The 25,493-nt window shown below is 37.2% G+C and overlaps 1 protein-coding gene across 1 annotated transcript in view; it reads right to left on the reverse strand.

Moving 5' to 3' along the window:
* Window positions 1-2,123: 2,123 nt before the first annotated feature.
* LOC150089434 (putative defense protein 1) overlaps window positions 2,124-25,493 on the reverse strand; it is a 37,342-nt gene continuing 13,972 nt past the window's right edge. Inside the window, exons 2-3 of the mRNA XM_090389980.1 lie at window positions 3,496-3,703; window positions 2,124-2,320 (exon numbers count right to left, since the gene is read on the reverse strand). Of these exons, the coding sequence (XP_090246106.1) occupies window positions 2,236-2,320; window positions 3,496-3,703 (293 nt within the window). The 3' untranslated portion in view covers window positions 2,124-2,235. The remainder of the gene's footprint in view (window positions 2,321-3,495; window positions 3,704-25,493) is intronic.

The following is a 25,493-nucleotide window of genomic DNA, read 5'->3' on the forward strand; positions in this document are numbered from 1 at the left end:
CAAGTGGAGAAACCACTGTAACCAGGACCGTGCAAAGATACTCAGGGGCTCGGATGCAAAATGGGTTAAGGGACCTCGTTTATTTATGTTAAGACTTTGATTGTTCCCTCCATTGGGGTCGCCTAGATTGGGGCCCTGGTGTGGCGCATCCAATGAACCCCAATTTTGCACGGCCCTGACTGTAACAGAGAACAAAAATCTTGCGTAAAATAAATTGTGTGCAAGTCAATGGCATGAAATTTCAATGCATGAAAATGAGGATTCCGTCTATGGGTAATCTGTTCCTGAAACGTTAGTATTACTTTAAAAAAATGCACACTGCTAACAGGTAGCCTTCTGAAATATCATGAATAGCTGAGATATTAGAGAGAATAAGGATTGAAAACTTTGAACCTTAGGAACTACACTGAGTGATCGCTGAATTATGACCACCTACTTAATACTTCGTAGGTCCTCCTTTTGCCCTCAGTACAGCAGCTATCCAACAAGTTGTCGGAAGCGTTCGGGAGGTAGGGCCAACCAAACTGTGTTTAATGCGGTTAGCAATGCATGTATGGAGGTGAGTGGTGTATCCCGACGCCTGCTATGCCTTTCCATAGTGTCCCACAAGTGCTCTATGGCAGTGGTTCCCAAACTACTGAGATCTACAGACCCCTTCAAAAATTGAAAAAACGTTCGCGGACTCCCTCTATAAATGCATATGTTTCTGTATGTATATATATGTATGAACACTGGGTTTTCTGAAAAGAAAATTCAAAGTTTTATGTTTAAAACAACTCAACTGTATTCTTATTTTTACATAATATATAATAATAACTTTAATTATCATCAATTTGCTATACATAGAACGAATAATTTGACCTGTTCCAGAGGGACCCCCAGGAACTGGTCTACGGACCGCCAGAGGTCCGCGGATCCCAGTTTGGAACCACTGCTCTATGGGATTGATATCAGGGGAAGTTCGGAGGCCAATGAATATGCTGGAAATCAGGACCGTGTTCCTCAAACCATTCCCGCACAACAAGTGCCCGATGGCTAGGCGCATTGTCATCTTGGAAGACACCATCGCCATTCGGGAAAAAAGTGTAACATAGCGGGGTGTACACAGTCAGCAAGCAGTTGACGATAGCGGAGACAACTGATACGTGTTCCACATGCACCAGGGGTCCAAGTATCTGCCAGTGCAACAGGCCCCACATCATACAACCGTTTCCAACGGCCTGCACTTTTGATACCATGAATGATGGATCAAGAGCCTCCTGTTGTTGACCCCAAATCCATACACGGTATGGAATAAATAACGTGACTCATCCGAGCAGCACACCTTCTTCCAGTTTTCTAACGTCCAACTTGCATGCTCTTTGCACCAGGCGAGTCTTTTATGCCGATGAACCTTGGTTCGGAAAGGATGCCGTAGGGGTCGTCTGCTGGTATAGCCCATACGTGCGAGCGTGCGACGCATAGTCGTGCCAGATATTGTTCCGGGTTGGCCCATGTTGTATTGGGTAGTCAACTCTTAAACAGTACTGCGCCTGTTCACCTATACTAGTCGTCGAACCCGGCGCTCACCTCTAACATCAACCTTTCGCTGACCTTTGCAGTTTTGCGGTCGGGTCGTTTGACCATTTTGACGCCAGTCCTCACACTTTAACTACGGCGGCTCTCGAGCACCCCACCAGTTCAGTCGTTTGGGAAATCGAGGCACCAGTTCGTTGAGCACCCACAATCTGTTCTGTATCAAAGTCCGATAAATCCTTCCTTTTACCCATCACGTTCGGAATTTTACTACCTATTGAACCACTGACACCTTATCTACGCTACGTAGGTCGACTAACTGCGCACTCTGGTACCTCACGTAGTCAACGGGTCGCATTCACTTTTCATAGGGGTGGTCATAATTCAGTGATCACTCAGTGTATGACCAAGCCATTTTAATCTGTCTTCCTGGCAAACCTATTTAACCGTTTTATTTATTTTTTTAAAATATATTTTATTCAGAAGTCAGAAAACGTACATTAATTTTTGTCTCTCGAATTTAACTAGAGCAGTCAAAAATCCCATCCATTAATACCAAATAAATAAGCAAAATCTGAATACTTTTCAGTATATGCTGTTTTGGTTGATGATGAACTCAGACTTTACTGGTGTACTGTGTAACGAAGAAATAGTTTTCAGCATTAAAAAAAATAATAATAATAATACATTTGTCCTTTAGAAATCTCGTTGCGTAATGTATTAAAAGTGCCCTTGATAATCTGTAGAAGGAACGGATGCAATCACACCGCTGTAGTATCTTGCAAACGAGCTAAGGATAGTGGCCCTACAAAGGGGGAAAAAATGCATATTAGATGGTTTGTTCAAAGTAGGGGTTCTAATATGAATAGACAGAAGTATACAATAATATACGGCAATATGTATTGAAACGATCACAAATATTCAGTTAATGGCAAAGCTCTCATTTCGTGAAAACAAAATTACTCATTATTGGATAAAATTAAAACTGCAAATTTTTGAAATAAATGAGTGAGTGGGGAAAAAATTACATCATATTTGTCTGTATACATCTGCTTTTCATATACATGTGCGAAATATCACTCTTTTGTGTAAAGTTCAATTTTATCAGCGAGGTCGCTGCAGTGTTCGTTATACTTTATTATTATTAAAGTTCGGATTCTCGAAATAATTTAATAATTAAATGTAAGCATATTTCCTTAACAATTACTTAATATAACATAATAGTTCCTTACTTTGTATTTGAAAAGTAAGTTTCCTAAATAGTGCACAAATTTATTTCAGACAACTTTAGAACTATTCAAATTATATAAGGCAAGAAGGGGAGAGTCGCGTAAAATGTTATAAAACATTACAGGTTGGTGGGAGGGGTTACACGAATGCTACATATTCGTTTTTTCATGTATTATTTTTAAAAATAATATGACTTCAGTCGGAGACTTCGTTACGTGACCGGGGTTCAAACCCGTGACTGCTAAATACGGTGCTGTTCCTTGTATTCTCTCTATAATGTGAACTCGTCTGACCGCGTGGTCGTCCCGGAGTATAAACAAAAAAATTATTTATTTATTACGTAAAAAAGGAGATGGGAGTCATAAGTTTTATGGGTCGCGCTAACCCCCACTCTCCTGAGGGCGGTGGTATGTACAAGAAACTTGAGAAGTCCAAATTTTTAAAATTTTGCTTCAGGTTTTATATATGATTGATTGATTTTTTATTTCACTTTATTTATTTTTATTTTTTTCAATGCGCCAGTTTCTTTTATAAAGTTCTGCCATTGTTTTTTTCGTTTGATGTTTAAAATAAAATTTAATTATTAAAAGTAAATGGTATATTTATTTCTTGCACAAATTCAAGAAGGGGGTCGCGATATCGCCGAGTTTTAGATTTCCTGTTGTAACCTACTGTTTTTTTTTTTTGTTTTGTTTTTTTATATATATATTTTTTAATTTTGTCTTTGATGTTAATTTGTAAAATACTCACACAAAAATTACCCCTCCGTGAGGGCGATCGCGTGGTGGTTGCCACAATAATATTACTTTCCTCTTGAGGAGACCGTCAGAATGACAGACAGCAGCGCATGGCAGAGTATCAGTACCTTTCACTTTCAGCCACTTTCCGATTCTCTCGTTCGTGTAGGGGTCAATGGCAGCTACGAGGAAACCTTTAAACCGTCTACCGGATATCTGCACTGAAAGAGAAACGTATATCTGAATCGTGTATTTTACTAAAAAAAATTATATGCAGTTTAATATATTTTATATATAATATAAAGCTTGGGGGTGGTTTTATTTTTTATTTATTATTGTCAGTGCAGCAAAAGCCTGTGACTTCCTTGCACTATATAGTGAATAGTATTATTATTCGCCATATAGTTATTATTTATATAATATGAACTGGAGCTGTAATTCTCAATACGTTTTACGTTGATATCAATATCTGTAAAATAATAAGAGCAGTTATTTATAGGTAATATAGTTATTATTATACATTACAAGTGCGTAGCATTCAGGCCAGATGTTAATTTTTAGCATCTTTAACTTATGTAAGAAGAAATGCTATTAAAGTTGTAAGCGTGATAACGCTTCATATTTTCGTGGTCAAATGTTAACAGTTGTTCATATTAATACAAGTTCACTTAAAAGCCAAGAAACAAAGATATATTTGAAAATAAATACGTACAAATAAATGTGCATTTTCTCTGCCAGAAACTGTTCTGAATGTTTCCTTTATACCTGCTCACTTTTTTCTGGCTGTTTTCTCTCTGCCATCTGCAGATAATACGCCACTGCATACTGCCGCAGTGGCACATGACCAGATACCGCATTGCATGTTCAACTGTATTTATGATGGTGACTGAGTGCGAATCTCGTAGCCGATGAGGCTAGTTGGAATTTTCATAAAAATGTTTCTATCGCTTTTAATCACTTAATATAACATGATAGTTTCTTACTTTGTAGGTAATAGCAGTTATTTTAAATAATTTTAATTGAAATAACATATATTTTAAAACTGGTTAAGTTAAGCTAATCCTTTATTAACAAATCGTTTACGATTTTGTACAGTATATTGTGTGATACTATAAAAGCCTGAAAATCAGACTTTCACCTTTCTGATAGGATAAAAACCCGAAATATCAAAAAACATTCATTTACTTTTCAGTTTTTAAACGGGACATGGAGGGATATATTTGCTATCCCTACTAGGTTGTCTAGGTAACATATTCACTGTATTCGGAATATAGTGAATATGTAACACAGACAACCTTGAGTGGATAGCAGATATATCATTCTCCCCACTATTCCCTTCTTTAAAAATTGGAAAAGCGATAAACAGAAAATTATCATTTACACTGCGTGCAAACAGTTAGAAAATGCGATTATCAAAACTGGCTTTTACCAACGCGAACTGTTAAATACTAGGAGTTACTGTATGAGAGTAGTAAAAGTCTGAAGTCCCTCTTTCTGATCAGAAATTACCTGGCATATTCCTCCTAGAAACATTAGACAAAAAGCCTAGGCCAATTTTGCTAGAAAATCGTATTAAATTTATAGATAGAATGTTTCCTACCCTCTCCCTGGCATTAATTAACAAATTTCAAGTAGATCTCGCTTTGTGAAGTCTATCTATAGAAAGGAATTAATTAAGGTTATTTTGCGTGGATCCTGACACCCTTATGGGGCTTCTAATGTGTACCACCTTTGTTATGTAACTGCTCTCCTTTTGTACATTTTCTATGGTAATATGATGCAGTTTATCTCCTTTTGTTTTGTCTTAAATGTTTTTAGTATTATAGCATTTCTGATTTTATTTTTCAATGTATGACTGAGTCACACGTACTCTCTCTCTCTTCTTTCACAGCAAATATTAGTTACGATTGCTCCTATGACGAAGTTCAAAGCTGACTTTAGCTAACTAATGAATATTAAGCCTAAGGTCGCATTAATAGTAATTTTCTGCTTATGTACAGTTAATTCAAAAATCCTGTTAACTGAATTAAAAAAGTAAGCAAAAAGATTATTTATTATGTTCTGGAGGAAACACATGCCAGAAATCTCATTAATTACTTGTTAATTTAGTTTTTAAGCTTACTCCAAATTTTTTTATTCGAATGAAGATACATTTGTAAAAAAAACTGATAGGTCGAACTCGATAGGTGATATATAGTTGGAAAGGTTGTTGACTGATTATTTAAACAGCATAGTACATGATGAAAAAGTATTGAGTAGTTTTGTAAGTTACATACGTTTTAAACACGCATGAAATAATGTAATATCGCATTCATCTCAAAATGATTATTATTTTTTTCCCCTCTATTCTATGACCTGGAAAAATGAAAACAAAACCCACAGCCCGAACGTGACATCCTCAAACCCGAACACTCCGGGTTGTCTTGTTAAATATCGGTAGATATAACGATGTTCACTAATTAAAATATATGGCAGTGAACAGCAAGGGCTACACGGTTCACACGAGAGTCGTTCATTTAATCATATAAATTATATTATTAATATATATTCCAGAAATTTTGTGGCATCAGTACCGAAAAATAGCATAAAATGTATGATCGATTTTTAAAATCATAAGCCGAATATAAGGGAACTTAGAAAAATGCAAAACTAAAATAATTATTTTATGAACAAATTAATGACTAGGTTCAGATCACTCGCAGTTCACGAAAAATCGTTGTCGGAACTGAATCCGCCATGTAGTGGCCCCCGGATTAGAGGATGTACCCAGGGTCCTAGAATGGTAAAATCGGCGGCTGCTGAGAGTATACTACTCTGCGACTGCTCCATCATAAAAAATTCAATAACAACGAATGAAATAAAGATTTTTTTTTTCTCTTATTGTAATGATTTACGGATTCTTGATTAGTTTATCGCACATTCGTATGAACTGCAATAATGACTTCCTCATACTGTAAGTGTTCTTTGCATAATGAAGAACTTCCCTTAACACAGCTTTACATGAACCAGCCAATTCTGCTCTAGTTGCTAAATGACAACCTACCCACAGTCAAACGAGGGCAAGCAGATTCGCAATGGCGCACACAGTTCAATCCGTGACGAAAAAAAAAAAAAAAAAGTACTTCACGAAGTCCACGTGCATAAACAAGCAACGACCCAAATTTGAATATACCAATTTAAAAGATATGTTGTAGTCCTGTCGCTTTGATTATAACCAGAAAATATACAACAGAAACCTAAATTTCATTTATTACATTCCACGTTTGTGTTTGGCGTGGCAGGATTTTAGACAAATAAATACTACGGCATATACCGTACATCTAATTTCTACTTGTTTTTTGAATCTGAAAAAAACTATCTTACGTGATTAGTCACATTTTTAGACAAGGCTATTTTAAAAGTATAGACGAAAGAAACATCAACAGTTTAGAATGAATAAGAATTTTTAAGCAGCTACCAACTAGTCTGAAATCTATCCTAGCAAGCACTGTCCGAAAGAATTGGTTTTGTGCCAGAAAATATAGAAGGAACTTAAGAAATTGCCATGTATATGGTTCTAATAACCGTTTGATTATGTTTATATTCCGATCCAAACCAAAGTTATGGGTACATGAGAGGGTACTTAATACCTGGAAGCGCGTGGTTCATTTCGATCCTCCATCTTGAAAAAAAAAAAAACGATGACTGCCACGTAAATTATAGCCATCGCCCCTTTATAGTGTGTTTACAGTGTGACCGAGTTTACCTTATGTAGATGCCTTGACGGACTGTTTTTACTTTGATTCACCATTTTGAAACAAGACTGGAATAGGCCCATTATTAACCATTTTTAATTAAAGTAGTGGAGAGCAGGCACCATTCTTCTTAGAACTTCTTGTTTGTATTATATGCTAATCTTTATAATAAATTAACTTAAAAAGCTTCATACCAAGGAAAGTATAAGTATAAATATATTAATAATAAAATAATTAATTATTACTATATATTAAATAATTAACTTTCTCTCAACAGGGCTATTATGTAAAATTAACAAGTTGCTTTTTCTCATAACGCTGTTGATCTCTCAAAGGCCACATTATATTTAATTGAATTAGATCCTGCTACCCAGACGGCAAGCAAGGAAGAATTGATCAGGAAGGTACTGAGGTACTCAAGGAGCTCATCTTCTCTGAAGTTTCCTAAAGAACTTGAGAATTTATTTACAAATAAAAAAAAAAAAAATACTTTTATTTTCTTAGATGTGGAGAGAGAGATGGGCGGCGGGGGGGGGGGGGCAGTTTAGAAGCAGCGCTCACTCCTGTTTGAAAGCTATTTCGAAACCATAATTTTCTCCGAGGAGAAAATATTGGCTCTGGAAAATTTTGCTAACGGAAAATTTTGCTAAATACATATTTATTTCGCTTATCTTGTTATGAATATTGACTTTAAATCAAGAATACATAAATTCTCGATTCCATATCTGTTGCAATGCAATGTCTGTGGTCATTATGGATGAACTCACGGATTATACAGATAGTCAACTCCCATAGACATCCATGGTAGTATAAAATCTGCCGTCGGTCATCACGGAAATAGCCTATTCTAGGGCTAGTTACCATAGCCACCGCAGCGCTGTAGACATTGCCGTACCAGAGTACGGACATTTCCGTAGCGCAGTTTGCAGTGGATACACGGAGAATGAATCGGCACTGATCTGCAGACTACTGCAGTTTAGCATTTATACTTAGCATTTATTTAATCGTTATTTCTCTTTCACCACATCAATTGGGTAGCTGTTCCAGAAATATCACTCTCTTTTTTTTTCGAAAATACGCGATGTAATTTATTCATATTCACAAAATATACGATCCACAGATTAGTAAATATTAATCTGTGATACGACCGTCCTTTCAGTACACACAAGAAATTAGCATTTCGCCAAAATATGTCACGCGAGGCGCTGCAAACACAAGTTACTGAAGTTAGTAACCTGTATTTGCTAATTAATCTCTTGGATCAACCACAGGTGCTCGACCATCCCAATCTGCAGTTTGGGATGGTTGAGACAAACAGATTTTCAGACAACTGAATTACAAATTGAGCAAAGAATTACATTAGAACAACTATATAATTGCAATTCTTACTGTAATATTTTTTCTGCTTTTCAGCAAGGAGCGATATTAATATGAATCATTTTATGAAATAAATGAAATGAAAAGTGGAAGAATTAATAATAGACTCACAATTTCGAAACATTTCTAGTTTTGATTTTTTTTTCATCCTTCAGACATGGCTATTGATTTTAATTCGATATTTCAGAACTGTTAATAATTACGACAGCAACCAATTTTTACTCACTCTTTGCAGTTTTGCAAGGTTCAAATTTTTCGCGCCAACAACATCATTACTCTAGAGAAAAGTTTGGAGATTGGTAATATTTAATAGGAGGGGGAGTTGTCTTAGAGTTTCTGATTTTAAATTTTGACAACATGGTGGTTTCTGAGGGCTACCTTGAGGTGACCTCCAATGTAATAGTAATAGTAATAATAGTAATAGAGGCATGTGATGCAAGAAAGCAAGTGTATGAGCTTATGTAGCATCAGCCAAAAAAAATTCACACAACCATTCTCTCTAAATGTTTCTCCAATTCCTCCTTGAATTTATTTAAGCTATCAACTTCCACAACGACAGATTGTGGAAGTTGATAGCTTAAATAGAAGTGAAGTTTGTTCCAGCAATTAACCACCCGCTGGCTAAAGACAAATTTCCGCACATCTATTCTACAACTCTCTTTCCTCAATTTGAATTTATGCCCAATTAGGTTTGTAATCTGAGCAAGCAGAAAAATCCCATAAGAATTCAGCTTGCTCAACCCATTCAAAATCTTATGCACCTCAATCAGATCACCTCGCAGGTGCCTAGTCTCCAGCCGCTGCAATTTGCAGAACTTAAGCCTCTCTTGGTAAGAGGACCCTTTCGTTCCCCTCACCAATCTTGTTGTCCTTCTCTGTACACGCTCACATCTTCCTAAAATGAGGCCTACAGACCTGTACGCAGTACTCAAGGCGTGGCCTGACCATTGCCTTATACAAAGGGATAATCACCTCCTTTTCCCTGCTAGCAAAATTTCTTATATCATTGACAAAACCCCATGACCTGCTCTTGCAGCCTGTCTGTATTGCTCAGAAAACTTCATATCTGACTGCCCGATTTCTCCCAGGTCTTTTTCATTTTCTACCACCTTAAGTTTAGTACCACACAGTTGGTACGTTCCTCTGGGGTTACTTATACCCATATGCAGTACTTTGCATTTGTCAATATTAAACTTCACTTGTCACTTCTCAGCCCATCTGCCCAAATTTTCTAGATCCTGTTGCAGTAGCACACCACCATTACTGTCATTAACAACCCCCAACCATGTCACCAAATTTAAACCTATTTAATTTTTATCTCTGGAGTTATCCCAAAGAGAGTGTTTGAGAAGAATCGCGAACCGTTCCTGAGCTGAAGAAAGCGATTGAATATGAAACTTTTTCTGTGTAGGAGGAAACATTGGAGCTTGTTCTTCACAGACTTCGACTGTGAACATTATTGTTAAACATGGAGACCATGTTGTGGCATGAATTTCCCAACACTGCTAAATATAGTTCAAGCGTTAATTTCTGTTTTATGTTCTTCGGATAAATAAAATAGCATAACGTAAAAAAAAAAATAATCACCCTGTATTACTCGCAGTCAACTAGGAACAACTACTACTCAAGTTTAATAATCTGGAACGCAATCTATATCAAATTCCGGATGCAAAAGATGGAGTACGACGAGTTTTCTTCCATTGAAGAAATCTGACCTGTTTAATATTTCAGAATTGTCCATTGTATTTCGGAATAATGTATTAATGAACTACTAACATTACTGTCTACAATTTAAAGGGCACAAAACACTGCTGTAAGTTCTAGTGAAAGTTCGCGTTGACTAATACTGGCCTGCTCTTCAAGAAATTACTAATTCCGTGACCTAATTAGGGATAGCTGCAGCATTATTTTAAACGTACTTTCACTATCTGGCCTAATTAGTTCGAGTACGTGTTGAACACTGGTGTTTAGTTTATTGCTCGTTATGCGCATGAATCACCATCCGCCTCATTCTGGTCATTTGTTAGTTCGTTATATTCCTCACATCTTGGCATCACGAGTTTCCTCATTATATTATATACATTAATTAGCAGTAGAAGCCATGTATCTCAGAGATTACAAGTAGCGCATAAGAGATCTAATGTAAACCAAGGTTTTCCTAAATTATTTTCATGACTTTTTGCGTATTTATCACCTATTCTATTCTATGCTATGATTATTGCAGATCCACATTAAATGAAAACAATGAGACTCGCATACAACGTGACTTTTTATTTAATAAAACCAAGGCCATTTGAATGTTTCAAGCTTAATTCCACATGATACATTTATTTAAGCCCTCTTATCCAATGTGATCAGGACCAGTAGTTGGTCGGTTAAAAAGACGATTAAAGGGGGAATCATAATAAAAGTATACATACGTAACTTAAGAATTTTATTTTCACTTAAAACATAAATGTTAATTCGTTTACATAATACAGATGATGAAATGTGACGTTTTGCAGCATTGTCTGCCACTTTTTTTTAATAAACACATCGTTACTGTTGAATCAGGTTGCTTGTTGCTCAATATAACGTTAGGTTCTGTCTGGGATGTTTTGGCTGCTGCATGAGAAATTTTTGACTCTGGATTTGATTTAATCTCTTCTCTTCATACTTAGATTCATCTGTTTCCATCATATTGTGTATAATTTCAGAATCGTACATAATTTAATTTTCACAAATTGTCACTGATTTGTTGGAAAACATTGTCGAATCCATTGTATGCTTTGTTATAAATCTTCAATTTTTGGAGAACTTTCATCGTTCAACCTCGGGTCAAAAGTTTTCTCCATAAAATTTAGTAACGATGAGTTTGGAATTTCGTTTCATGTTAGCGTTATATTGTAAACACATTTCTGACATTGATAACTTTTAACAATTCTATTCATGCCTTCTATTTTTTGCAAAACTAAATCCAAAAACATTGGCCTGCGTCGTCTGTTTAAACATTCTAGAACCCCCTTGATCCACAGTCTGGAATCCAGACTCTGGATCAAGGAAGTTATATTTGTGGTAAAAACGTTCTTTATTGTTCCCTTTGAGTACTGTAACATTATAGTAATAATACAATTCTGAACATCTAACAGAATGCAACTGTCTCTGAGATGTAAAGGAGTGTAATCCACAAAGAGAATAGCCAATTTCTACATATTAATGAAAAACCATTCTTCTAATGATATAGATAAACTACTAATATTTTTAAAAACTCTACGATTAGTTGAATTTTCAACAAAAAAGGGAATTTTTGACTTTCAGTTGCATAGGTGCAGGCGGCTACTGTGTTCTCTCTTTGGATTTTTTAGATCCTGGTTTATGTTTATATCTCTAGAAGTGTGTATTCACGGGCCGATTTGCATGTTATACAAGATGAAAAACCCGGAATAACTTACGGAGGAGCCCTACTCCCTCCGCTTGAGGTCGGTTAACTACAGCCTCGATCGAAAAGGACAAGGAATTCACCAGTCGCTAACCAAAATCGAACTCAAATCTCTCCAAACGAGTGACAACGAGTCTGCAAACGAGTGACAAACCACTATACTGTCACGGAGGACAATCTTTTTGCAATGGGCAGAACTGAATTTACTAAAGCGACAAAAAAAAAGTAAAACACTAAATACACAAGAAATCTTTAAATATTAAAAATTTTAACGCCATAATAAACGTTACTAGATTATTATATTTTCCTAACGTCCTTCCTACCAAGTTAGTCTTTCTCAGCTTTAAAACTGTAACATTATGGTTATATTGCAGTACTGTAATATTCTAGTAATAATACAATTATGAACAGCTAACAGAATGCAACCGTCTCTGACTAAAACAGAAAAGAATGAGTGTATCGGTTGACACAAATGGCCGCGTTCCAAACATTTTTCAAGTCGACTATCTGTTCCTACTTAATCTATGGTCACAAGCTTGCACTTGCTTGTCTGGCTCGGTACGAGACTATGTCAAAAACTCAGGTGGAAAATAAAATCAATAACAAATACTTGTTACCTGCATTCGTACCATGATCATTGGATTAAATTTTGCTTTTATTCGCGCGCTTTCCTCCTGTTATTAAGCAAATAAACGTCACGAAATATATATGCAGTATATAAAAAACTAATACCAAACGTATCGAAAAACTAAAAGGAACTGGGCTCACACACCGTTCCACGAATTTCAGAACAATTTTTAAGAAAATACATTGCATTTTCTAATGCAACACGTCTAGCATTAAACATGCTTAGCATATGTAACGTTTAAGAAAAATTGTAATTCATGGCTAGTCACAAATATGAAGGCATCGCCACCTGTTAAGTATCCAGAAATTATTTCAGTAAAGGGAATGGGGCGCGGATGAAAGGAAGGAAGAATTGTCCTACTTTCTATCCTGTTAAAGCCGTAATAATGCAGATAGGTCTATTCCGCATTAACAACTTCGTGTTGTCCTCCCTTGTGACCTCAGTATTTTAAGATCAGGTTAATCTCTATATATATCAGGAAACAAGATGAACTTTGGCAGTAATTAGGTCAAAGCGTAACCAGAATTCCGACTCTTGCTAAATCATTAACATCATGGATATTTTATCGATGCTTATAGCATTTCATAACTTAAAAGAAAGCACTTACGAGACATCTGGCAGGGAATATGCCGATTAAACGATATGGAAGTACAATATGATATTTAGAAATTAATCAAAGCTGATATTCTGGTCGTACATTCCCTTTGCACGCTATTAGTGATGGCATCTGCGGATCTTTTCACCCGTTCTTCAGGATGAAGTGGATAGACTTGTTGACAGCGGGTCGAGGAGTTGCTACACCTACCAGTAAGCAGCACGAAGGAAATGTTGGTCTACTCTCAGTTGGAAGAAGCAGTAACAGTAATTATATGCATTTTAATCAAAACAGGTTTCGACATCATAAATGCATTCCCTTGTAGGCTACGACTTTCCATCATCATCCTTTACTTATATGTTCCTTTTATTTTTCGTTTCAGTGTAAATATCTTCGGATTTGCGTGATGTGCTGTCTCAACTGTCAGAAAGGAAGGGATTTAGTGTGTGTGTGTGTGCGTGTGCGTGTGTTTATAGTAGAGGGGGAAAGGGGAGAAAAAGAAAGAGAGGAGTTTCTTCATACGACTAGACAGCCCAAAAAAGCAAATAATTGTAATGAATATATAAATTACGATGTAGAACTTTAAAAGTCATTTCTTAAGGTATTTCGAAAACATGGGAAATAAATATTATACTTTTGTATCTAAATAAACATGTTTCCTTAGAAATACAAGGTTATCCATTTATCATGCAACCCATTGGTCAACGGTATGTACCAAAGTAATTATGGAAACAGAGCAGATATGGAGTGAGATATTTTTACACATGTGAGAGAAGTGAGTTTCGTTGTGAAAGCAATTTGAAGAACAGTACGGCATTTGTCAGTGCAGCGTAAAATGGCTTATATGAATTTTTTTGTGGGGATGCACTCAATAATAAGCAAAATAAGCCACGTACTCTGAAATAGGGGTCGCAACTGTTCTCATCATATGGATAGTGAACGGCTCCTTATCTTGGTGACTTAGCTTTGAAGTTAACTCTTGGATAACTCTTTTAAAATTGCGTTTTTGGCTACTCCCAGTCTAAAAAATGTGTACAATAAGAACATGAAGCTCTGGTGAGTTAGAAGATGCTATTTTTATAGCTGACAGTTTTGGATTCTCCATTCTTGAAGTGATACAAATTTCCGTTATTGCTTTGGCTGTTTTGTATATATGTTTACGTAATGGCTGCCAATTATATGTTATGCCTGAAACTGTCAGCTCTATATTATTAATTGTGTTCGCTGTTTACCCCAAATTCTCTGGGCTAGACACAAAATAATTGTATTTTTGGACACATGGGCAGCTGCACATCGTCGAGGGTCACATTTTGGACATATTGACGACCTTGTGTTGGCCTCGGCAATTTTTCTGTAACATTAGCTTAATGCAGAATGCAATGGTCATAATGGTAAAGACAGCCATCTTGCCTTCATCATTTAAACTGTCATGGCGTAAACGCGCTAACTTTTGGCACAATTTTACTTACAGGAGGCTGCCATCTTGTCATGACATCACAGTGAATGTGAAATACTATTGGCCAAACATATATTGTCTTAGCATATTTCGAGTTCTTTTGCGAATATTGATACATATACTGTCAAGTCGTCTCAGCGCGTTAATTCAAGCGGGGTCTTACATTTAGGAGCGGCCATATTTTCTCTGGAAGCTGTTGGTCTGATATTTAAGTCAAACATCGCAATAGTGGAATAATGTTATTAGTGGTGTCCCTCAGGGTTCAGTGTTGAGTCCATTGTTGTTTTCTGTATTTATAAATGATATTGATGATGGTATATTAAACTTAATGTCCAAGTTTGCAGACGATACGAAGGTTGGCAGGGTTGTTAAGGAGACTAATGACAATGCAATGCAGACAGGCTGCCAGGGCAGGTCATGGGGTTTTGTCAATGATATATAGGAATTTTGCTAGCAGGGAAAAGGAGGTGATTATCCCTCTGTATAAGGCAATGGTCAGGCCACGGCTTGAGTACTGCGTACAGGTCTGGAGGCCTCATTTTAGGAAGGATGTAGATTTACTTGAGCGTGTACAGAGAAGGGCAACAAGATTGGTGAGGTGAATGAAGGGATCCTCTTACCAAGAGAGGCTTAAGTTCTGCAAATTGCAGTGGCTGGAGACTAGGCACCTGCGCGGTGATCTGATTGAGGTATATAAGGCCTTGAATGGGTTTAGCACGCTGAATTCTGATGGGATCCTTCCACTTGTTCAGATTACGAATCTAAGGGGGCATAAATTCAAATTAAGAAAAGATAGATGTAGAATAGATGTGCGGAAATTTTCCTTTAGCCAGCGGGTGGTTAATTGCTGGAACAAACTTCCATCTGTCGTTGTGGAAGTTGATAGGTTGAATAAATTTAAGGAGGAACTGGACAGGCATTTGGAGGGAATGGTGTGATTTTTTTTTTTTTTTTTCGGCTGATGCTGCATAAGCTCATACATTTGCTTTCTTGCATCACATGCCACTACTACTACTACTACTACTAATACGCTGCTGCAACAGGATCTCGAAAAGTTGAGCAGATGGGATGAGAAGTGGCAAATGAAGTTTAACATTGACAAATGTAAAGTACTAAATATGGGAAGCAGTAACCCTAGAGTAACATATCAACTCTGTGGTACTACACTGCCAGTGGTAGAGAATGAAAAGGACCTGGGGTAATTGTGCAGGCATATATGAAGTTTTTTGAGCAGTGCAGATGGTCTGCAAGGGTAGCTCATGGTGTCTTGTCAATGATATACAGGAATTTTTCTAGTAGGAATAAGGAGGTGATTATCCCCTTGTATAAGGCAATGGTCAGGCCACACCTTGAGTATTGTATACAGGTCTGGAGGCCTCATTTTAAGAAGGATGTAGAGCTGTTGAAATGAGTACAGTGAAGGGCAACAAGATTAGTGAATGGAACAAAGGGTTGCTCTTATGAAGAAAGGCTTAAGTTTTGCAAATTACAGTATCTGGAGACCAGGCACCTGCGAGATGATCTGATTGAGGTGTATAAAGCCCTGAATGGTTTAGCATGCTCGATGGTGATGGTATTCTTCCTCTTGCTCAGAATAATCACTGAGAGGGCATAAATTGAAATTGAGGATAGACAGATGTAGGATAGATGCGCAGAAGTTTGCCTTTAGCCAGCAGGTGGTTGGTGGAACAGACTTCCATCCTTTGTTGTGGAAGTTGATAGCCTAAATAAATTTAAGGCTCAGCTGGACAGGTATTTGGATCGAACGGAGGGGTTAGATGGGAGCAGTTTTTTTTTTTTTTTTGCTGATTCTGCATAAGCTTGCTTTCTTGCATCATATACCTTTACTAAGGCTAATAGTGAAAATATTGGCTTTGCATTATAGAATGTTTATTATGGATATAAATGTGTATATTATGGTTATATGGCCTAGGTTAAGGCCCCTGGTACCCGTTCCTACGTAAAAATATCAATATTTATTGTTTTGCAATATTTCAAAATTGCTTTTTTTTTTGGGCTTGTTTTGGGCAAAACTTTTACCCTCTGTCGTGAGCCCCCGGAAGCACTAATTGAGGTGCTACTAATATTTTTGCATAAAGTACCCAATTGCTTGTTTTTGTGAGTTTTTTGAGCGCCCCATACTGTGTGGTTGGTGAGACAGAAAATTGCAAACTTTATAAATTATTTTCTGTTTTGTGTAGCTTTTCATCCAGGTTTTATCAATGTTTATCACAATTTCGGAAATATTGTGAAATGCAATTTTATGTTGGTAAAAATTAATGGATACCTTGTAGTAATTCTTTATATTCAAATTACTTACTAAACAACTTAACTAAGGGGTTTTGAGGGCTGTCCTGTTGTACAGTGGACTGATGTTAACTATACAGATCTGTTCTAGAGGACTTCCTGCTACTCAGTGTTTTGATGATAGCTTCTATATTAATGATAACTGATAACTTGTTTAAACTGCATATTGTGCACACTTCTATGTCAGGTTTAAATTCTTCAGATTCTTCTGCTTCAATGCCAGATGACCTTACCTGTGGCTCTAGAAGTACTAGAGGCAAGGTTGCATGATCTCCAATAGCCTTTCATCGAGCTAGCTGATATATTTGGCAAACAGTTTCCGAAATTGTAACCAGCTCAGGGGCAGGTGGATAATTCAGATTTAGCGGACTAGTTCTGCAGATATAGATTATGTTTTTGCTCTTAGAAATAGTTTTTAGATACTTTGAAGAGTTGAATGAAAGTCACTCCTGATATGATTATTGAGATTACAAAGATATTTAACTCGATAGAAAAATTTGTCTTTGAATTAAGTACTGAAAATGATAAGTTAAAATGTAAGCTCTAAAAAAAAAGTGTGCCCAGCGCTTCTACTGCTGCCACCTATGCCTGTGTGGCTGCGAAAGGTATAGGCAGACGAACTTCAGTTGTGACAGCTCCAAAGGGTATTCAGCAATGGCATGTAATTATAGTGAAGGCATGTCAAGATTCAGAATGTAAAACAAGTGAAGTCAAAGAGGAGATAACTAAGCAATTCAAGGCTGATTTCAAGCAAATTAAGATAAAAGCGGTGAGGGAAGTTAGAGATCGTAGTATCTTGATTGAGATTGCTAGCAACAAAGATCTGGAGTTTCTTTAAACGTGTACAAAATTTAAAGAACTTAATTTTAATGTTGATTGCCTAAAAAACTCCTGTCCAACGATGATTGTGTACGATGTAGGGAAAAATGCACAGATCAGGAGTTTATAGAAAACTTGCTGGATAAAAATCTATCTGACACTGGCTATATTGAGAAGGATCTGAAAGAACAGGTCAAAATTTGCTTTAAAATTAAGTCAAAAAAAAAATTGTTTGTACTGGATGATATTTTCCCAGCGCTATTAGGAAGATATTTTTAGAGTTAAATAAAAATAATAAAGTGTATTTAAATTAGTCCGTTCATGGTATAAAAGATTTTACAGTTGCCTCACGTTGTTTCCGTTGTCTGGGATATGGGAATTCATTAAACAATTTCGGCCAGACGGAAAGTACTTGCGGGCATTTCAGTGCTCGGTTACATCAGTTTAAATACATTCCTAACAAAAACTCTCCAGTTGTATGCCCACATTGTCAAGTCAGAAAACGAAGTTCTAATCACCTGTACAGGGATCCCAAGTTCCTCAAGTACCTCAGGGCCCAAGAGCAGGTGAAAACTAGAAAAAGTTCCCTTCTACACAAGATGATATAAATGGTAGTGTTACGGTCCTCCAGCTTAATTTCCAGAGAGCCCTATCCGTTATGAATGACGTTTCAAAAATTATTTCTGATCAGAACGTCAAAATTTTAGGACTTCAAGAGTTGTACTCTTATAAAGGAATTATTAAGGACTTACCGAATAATTGTAACATAATCCAGTCTGATACTAAAGTTATCGGTGTGGGACTAAATGCTGCAGCCAGCGTGTGGACGGCCATGGTCGTGGCTGATCCTTGGTATCACCGTCACCAAAATCAATAGTCTCTGCCTTCGGGCAGATATTTTTCGTATCTTTGTACATGAGATGTAGCCAGGACACGCAACCCATTGAATCATTCTTAAATTACTTGGAAAACTTGTTGATTAGACTTGCTGGAAAAACAATTGTCATATTGACTGATGTCAATGCTGCTTCTCCTTTGTGGAACAGCCCCGTCTCCAATCCGAAGGGAGAACTGCTGGAAGATTTTATTCACACAAATTATCTAAATTTATGGAATCACTAGGTCACCCTCCCCATTGTTAGTTCTACTGATCAGTCATTTATTGACCTAAGACTATCTAATCGTTCATTTGGAAAATACATTCAAAATTGGCAAGTTCATACATCGCATCCATGTAGTGACCATAATGTAATAACTTTTGATGTAATGTATAAAACTGATTGTTGTCGTCCAAGAACGACTTATGACTTTTCACGTTTTAAGACAAGCAATGTTGATTGGAGCCAATTCGACCAAAAATTGTGTTGCTGCTTCTGATGAATTCATTATGAGTCTTGAACGTTTACCTTTATTATTGCAGGTTGAGAAAACAAGAAATCTAATAATTGCTGTTTATACTAAGAGTTTTACTAAAAAGAAAAGAGGGGACAATGCAGTGCCTTGGTGGATACGGCAATTGACCAACCTAAGAAATGACTTGAAATTGCCAGGCGCGACTATCAGCGTGCTAGAAGAAACAACAGGAATGTAGAGGAAATTGCACGTTTAGTAGAGTATACACAGGCTGCGAAAAGATTATATTTTAACACCGTCCACAAAGAAAAGCTCTTAGCTTGGGACCATTTAGTTCAGAAAATGATGGAAAATGAGCCTTGGGGTTAGCTTACAAGGTCGTTGTAGAAAAAATCCACCCCGCTGAAATCTTCTCGACAATTATTAAACCAACTTATATAGAGGCGCCTCTGTAGCCAGGTGGAAAGGAGCAGCAGTGCGTAGCACACGCTTCTTGATTAGACCGGGGTTCGAGCCCGTCACCACCAAATACGGAGGATGCGGAAAGGTCAGGGAATGACCACCGCATATCCCGGAGCAATATGGCCTTAGTTGCTAATGCTCCTAAAAAAAAAAAAAAAACTCAACCAAACCAACTTGCATAGAGACATTATCTTGGCACAAACTATGAATGCTATCCCTGATGAGGTCATTCACCATGATTATTCATTCTCTGAATGTACAGAGCAAAGTGATATGTGTATGCAAAATTTAATGTATGCTGGTCCATCAAACGAGGATCCATTTACAGCATATGAACTCCCTGATGCAATCTGTTCCATGCGGGATGGAAAATGTTCTGGGTTAAAAAAAAAACTATTTATTAGAGTCACCCAGAATGTTAATTGTGTGTATTGTGTCTGTAAATTGCGTGTGTTCTCTGGTCGATTTTGCCTCTTTTGTTAGACGAAAAACCCTGGTTTCTGGGGGAGGGGGCACCTTGCTATCTACGCCTGAGACCGACTAACTCAGCCACGGAGTGAAAAAAGCCCATTAAAGTTCCTAGGGGATTCGAACTTCGGCCTTTTCCATCCGTGGGGAGTAAGGTGACGATACCACTGTGCTACCCGCGCAGACTAATGTCCGGGGTTTGATCTAGTAGAGGTATCAGTCCTCAAAAGGATTTGCAGGTTGAGGCCACAGCTTATCAATAATATCATGATCTGCCTAAACGCTGGCTGTTTCTCAGAGCCATGGAAGCTGGAAAACTTAAAAATTTTGCTAAAATCTCCGGACAAACCTGGAAAAGCACCAACATCGTATCGCCCCATCGCGCTTCTCCCCGTTTTAAGGAAAGTACTAGAGAAGCTAATGTATCAAGGTTTAAAAATTATTATGCTTCCAGGAACCTATTTGTTCCTCTTCAATTTGGTTTCACTAAGGGCAGATGTACTACGAACGCAATCAATATGGCACTAAATACTGTTTCGGCTTCAAATTCTAAATACGTCCTCGGTCTTTTTGTGGACTTCAAAGGGCCTTTGACACCCTGTGGTTTATTTTTAATATATTTAATACAGAAATAATGAGGCTAAATAAGAAACAGAGAGATTAAGAATACAGTTTGATTAAGAATACACGTACAAAACATAAACATGTTGACAATCCAAAGTTATATTCTGCCATTAATACACTGCTGCTTACGCCTCGTTCTGTTTTCTTTATTATATCATGTGGCACAGTGGCATCGTCACTGTTTTCCCCACACCGCTTGAAGAGGACTCGAGTTCGAATCCCGAACATTCCGGGTGACCCTAATGTAATAGTGTGGATTACATCAAGTTTGTCACTAAGCTTTAATGTTGTTCTTCTCTGTATGAGGTTTATTAACTTTATGAACCATAGTGAGAGGTTTTTAATTAAAATAAATGTAAAACAGCGGTATAATCCGTGATATCAGTGCAGAATTCACTTTGAAAATGGCGAATGTAAACAAATACAGTAATCACGTGACTTTCCGTTTTCTTTTCCTGTTTTTTTTTTTTTTTTTTTTGGCACTGCATGACATCTGCGTTTTATGTAAACATCCCATCTCAATGTGCCGTTATCTGGAATGTTCCGTTATTGGGGTGCCGTTATTTCGACAGTCTACTGTAGTAAAAACGTTTGGGGTATAAAATCAATTAGTACTATAAAAGTCTATTTTTGCCTATCGTATGCTATGCGGCGGGTGCATGGAACTTTAAAGTGGTTAATAGCATGGTGAAAAAATATCTTATCCATTGTCAGCGTTTTTTACCTTCTAGCCACCTCAGGGGCCTGTAGAACTGTTGCTCTGCAGGTTCTGAATGGTTAATACCTATTTACTATGAAATAATACTGCAGTATCTATTATATCACCGAAGAAGGGATCCCCCCAGCTAATATTGGTAACTATACTTTGAACATGGATTTAGCTGAAAAGGAGGATATAACTAGATTAAGATCTGAGTTTATGAGAAACTGGAAGTTGGAATGGAATGCTGCTCTTTTACATATAAATAAAATAAATTTTCTGTTTATACTGCGGCACGACAACCAAGTCAGTAGAGTTTACAATAAGTCGTCAATACAAATATTTATCGTATTTAGTAGTCATGGGCTTGAACCCCAGTCCACTCAAAGAACGTGTGCTATGCACTCTCGCTCCTGACCACTGGGCTACATCAGACCTGATAAATATAGTTTTATTCCTAATGTTTTTGAATACACTAAGCAGTTAAAATGGTTTGGTCCCGTCTTAAACAGCACATTTATGATTGCAGGTCATGGGAATATAAACTTCAAATTAAATGCACTTGGATTGTCTGCATCGCCTCTTTGTGAGCTGTCGATCATTTAATCCTAGAACGTTTAAACGTTAGAAATCAGCTCAGATTTAGACAAATGTATATAGTCCCGCTGATTTTCCACCGTTGGTGGAAAAAAAGGGAGCATTTCTTGTATTTCTCTAATTTGCTGCTGATAGTGTGTTTAGGAGACGAAAATGCATTGTAAATGTTAATCCTTAATGAGGTGTTAACACCAAAAAGTTTATAAGGTTTTACTTGGCTCTGAGTTTCGCTGAGTGTTATAGTGTAAGTTGTTCTTAAGAACTGTTGTTTAAAATTAAATCTTGTGCATATGAGAGGTTATTGGTTATGTCTTTGCAGGACACTAAGTCCTGTTAATGATATGTATTATAGGTATCAAAATTTAATGACTATGCAAAAGACCAAAGGTATTAACTTGCAGGAAACTACGTTCTAGAAGATAGTGTCGAAAACACTAATGTTTTCTTGTGGTTGACATTTATTATGAATATTTTTCTCTTGGAGAAAAATATTCATATGGCAGTTAATGAGATAAACTTTAAAGCGTGAGGTCTTGGAACATTTGCACGGCTTGGATTCCTTTAGCCAGTCTTTTTTTGCTGCTGTACAAGACAGTCGGATTGTGCTGTTACTTTGTCTGATTGTTATTGTTATTTGGTTTTTTTTTTTTAGGAGCATTAGCAACTAAGGCCATATTGCTCCTGGGATATGCGGTGGTCATTCCGTGACCTTTCCGCATCCTCCGCATTTGGTGGGCACGGGCTCGAACCCCGGTCTAATCAAGAAGCGTGTGCTACGCACTGCTGCTCCTGCCCACCTGGCTACGGAAGCGCCTACTTTGTCTGATGTCTCAGGTTCGTTGGACGTGACTGAGAACTGAATTAGGATTCCATATGAAAATTATATTTACAGACTTGGAATGGAGGACTTTGATTCTGATCAGTCGGTGTGACTTCTCTAAATGGGGTTGTTTCCCTTCACTACTGAATCAGAATCAAATTGATTTTAGCACTCTCATTACCTTGATTGTGAACGGTGGTTACATTCTAGGATTAAATGATCGACCGTCTTGACAGCTCCCCAAGGCCAGAGAGGCAATGCAGACAATTCAAGTGCATTTAATTTGAAGTTTATACTCCCATGAACTGCAATCATAAATGTGCCGTTTAAACCGGGATCAAACTTACTGCAATTAAATTTCTTCCAGATTACTTCATGCTCGATGATACTGTTTCCACGAGCTTTGGTGGAAACTTAAACACGAAAGTTGCTGACTAAGTTAGAGCTAAACTGTAAAATTGGATGCCCAGATTCTCAGGTTGGAGATAAATTTAACTCTAATTTAACATGTTCACTTTTTAAGGTTGAAGTGACTGTTGATGAGACACTTATTTTAAAACAAATTGTGGCCGCTTGTTGTATTACTTATTATTCTGGTTTAAAGTCTGACCGAAATATTTTGTAAATAGGTTTACTAAAAGTTAAAATTATTATCACTGGGTTGCCCAAGAAAGGCACGTAGCTGGGTTTCTGTTGGCTAATTGTTCTTGGATTTCTCCTGGGTGGAGTTGAACAAGTTGTTTCTTGGCTGCCAGAACTGCAGTCTTAACTAAAAATCGTTGAGTTGTTTGGGTTGCAAAGTTTTGCAACTATATCCTGAAATAATTGTAAACAACTGCTAAAATTGTAAATTTAGGTAAGTTTTTGTTCACTAATACTTTCACTTCTAATTCATTGAAAATGTGGCTGAAATCAATTGTCTGTTGATGGGAAGAATTGAATGATTGCATTGTTGAGGCTTTGGTATTTAAATAATTAGTAGCTATTGATTGATTGGTAGCAAAAACTTGTTAAGCATTTTCTTTTCAAGACCGGGTTTTATTATGTTACTTGCTGTCTACAGGTTGTAGACTTGTGTATAATTTTAGATTTCTATATAATTTTCATATGATACTGTTTTGTTGCTAGCTTTGCAGCTCTAATCAAATATGTCTAAGAACCTTAAGTTTAGATTTTAAATGTAGTAGTAGTAGTAGTGGCATGTGATGCAAGAAAGCAAATGTATGAGCTTATGCAGCATCAGCCAAAAAAAAAAAAAAAAAAAAAAATCACACCATTCCCTCCAAATGCCTGTCCAGTTCCTCCTTAAATTTATTCAACCTATCAACTTCCACAACGACAGATGGAAGTTTGTTCCAGCAATTAACCACCCGCTGGCTAAAGGCAAATTTCCGCACATCCAATCTACACCTGTCTTTTCTTAATTTGAATTTATGCCTTAGGTTCGTAATCTGAACAAGTGGAAGGATCCCATCAGAATTCAGCGTGCTCAACCCATTCAAGGCCTTATACACCTCAATCAGATCACCGCGCAGGTGCCTAGTCTCCAGCCACTGCAATTTGCAGAACTTAAACCTCTCTTGATAAGAGGATCCCATCATTCCCCTCACTAATCTTGTTGCCCTTCTCTGTACACGCTCAAGTAAATCTACATCCTTCCTAAAATGAGGCCTCCAGACCCGTACGCAATACTCGTGGCCCGACCATTGCCTTATACAGAGGGATAATCACCCTCTTTTTCCCTGCTAGCAAAATTCCTATATATCATTGACAAAACCCCATGACCTGCCCTGGCAGCCTGTCTGCATTGCTCAGAAAACTTCATATCTGCCTGCACAATTACTCCCAGTCCTTTTTCATTTTCTACCACCTTAAGTGTAGTACCACACAGTTGGTACGTTTCTCTGGGGTTACTTCTACCCATATGCAGTACTTTGCATTTGTCAAGGTTAAACTTCAGTTGCCACTTCTTAGCCCATCTGCCCAAATTATCTAGATCCTGTTGCAGTAGCACACTGCCATTACTGTCATTAACAACCCTGCCAACCTTTGTATCATCTGCAAACTTCGACACTAAGCCTGATATTCCTTCATCAATATCATTGATAAATATACAAAACAACAGTGGACCCAACACCGAACCCTGTGGGACTCCACTAATAACATTAGTCCAAGAAGAGCAGCACCCATTGATTACTACCCTCTGTCTTCTCCCACTTAACCATCCTTTTATCCATTGTAGCAACTTACCCTTAATACCATTCTGCTCCAATTTGTATAATAGTCTTCCATGCGCAACAGTGTCAAAAGCTTTCCTGAAATCCAAATATATGATATCAAATTATTTTTTGCATCCAGTTCCTTTGTAACAACATCATAATATCCTATCAAATTTGTCAGACAAGACTTTCCCTTAACAAACCCATGCTGTGTCTGAATTATTGCTGCAGTCTTGTCTAGATGATCCTGCAATGCATCTTTAACCAGCGACTCCATTATTTTACCCGGAACAGAAGTTAAACTAACTGGTCTGTAATTACCCGTGTCATTACCTGCTGCCATTTTCAAACCTTAATAATTCCTCACGTGTGAATGTAGATGCAAAATACTCATTCAGTTTGTTTGCTATCTGAGCAGGATCATCAACAGTCGA

This window comes from Mastigoproctus giganteus, chromosome 2, assembly GCF_048544385.1.
Source record: "Mastigoproctus giganteus isolate SK-2022 chromosome 2, ASM4854438v1, whole genome shotgun sequence".
In the NCBI taxonomy this organism is placed as follows: domain Eukaryota; kingdom Metazoa; phylum Arthropoda; class Arachnida; order Uropygi; family Thelyphonidae; genus Mastigoproctus; species Mastigoproctus giganteus.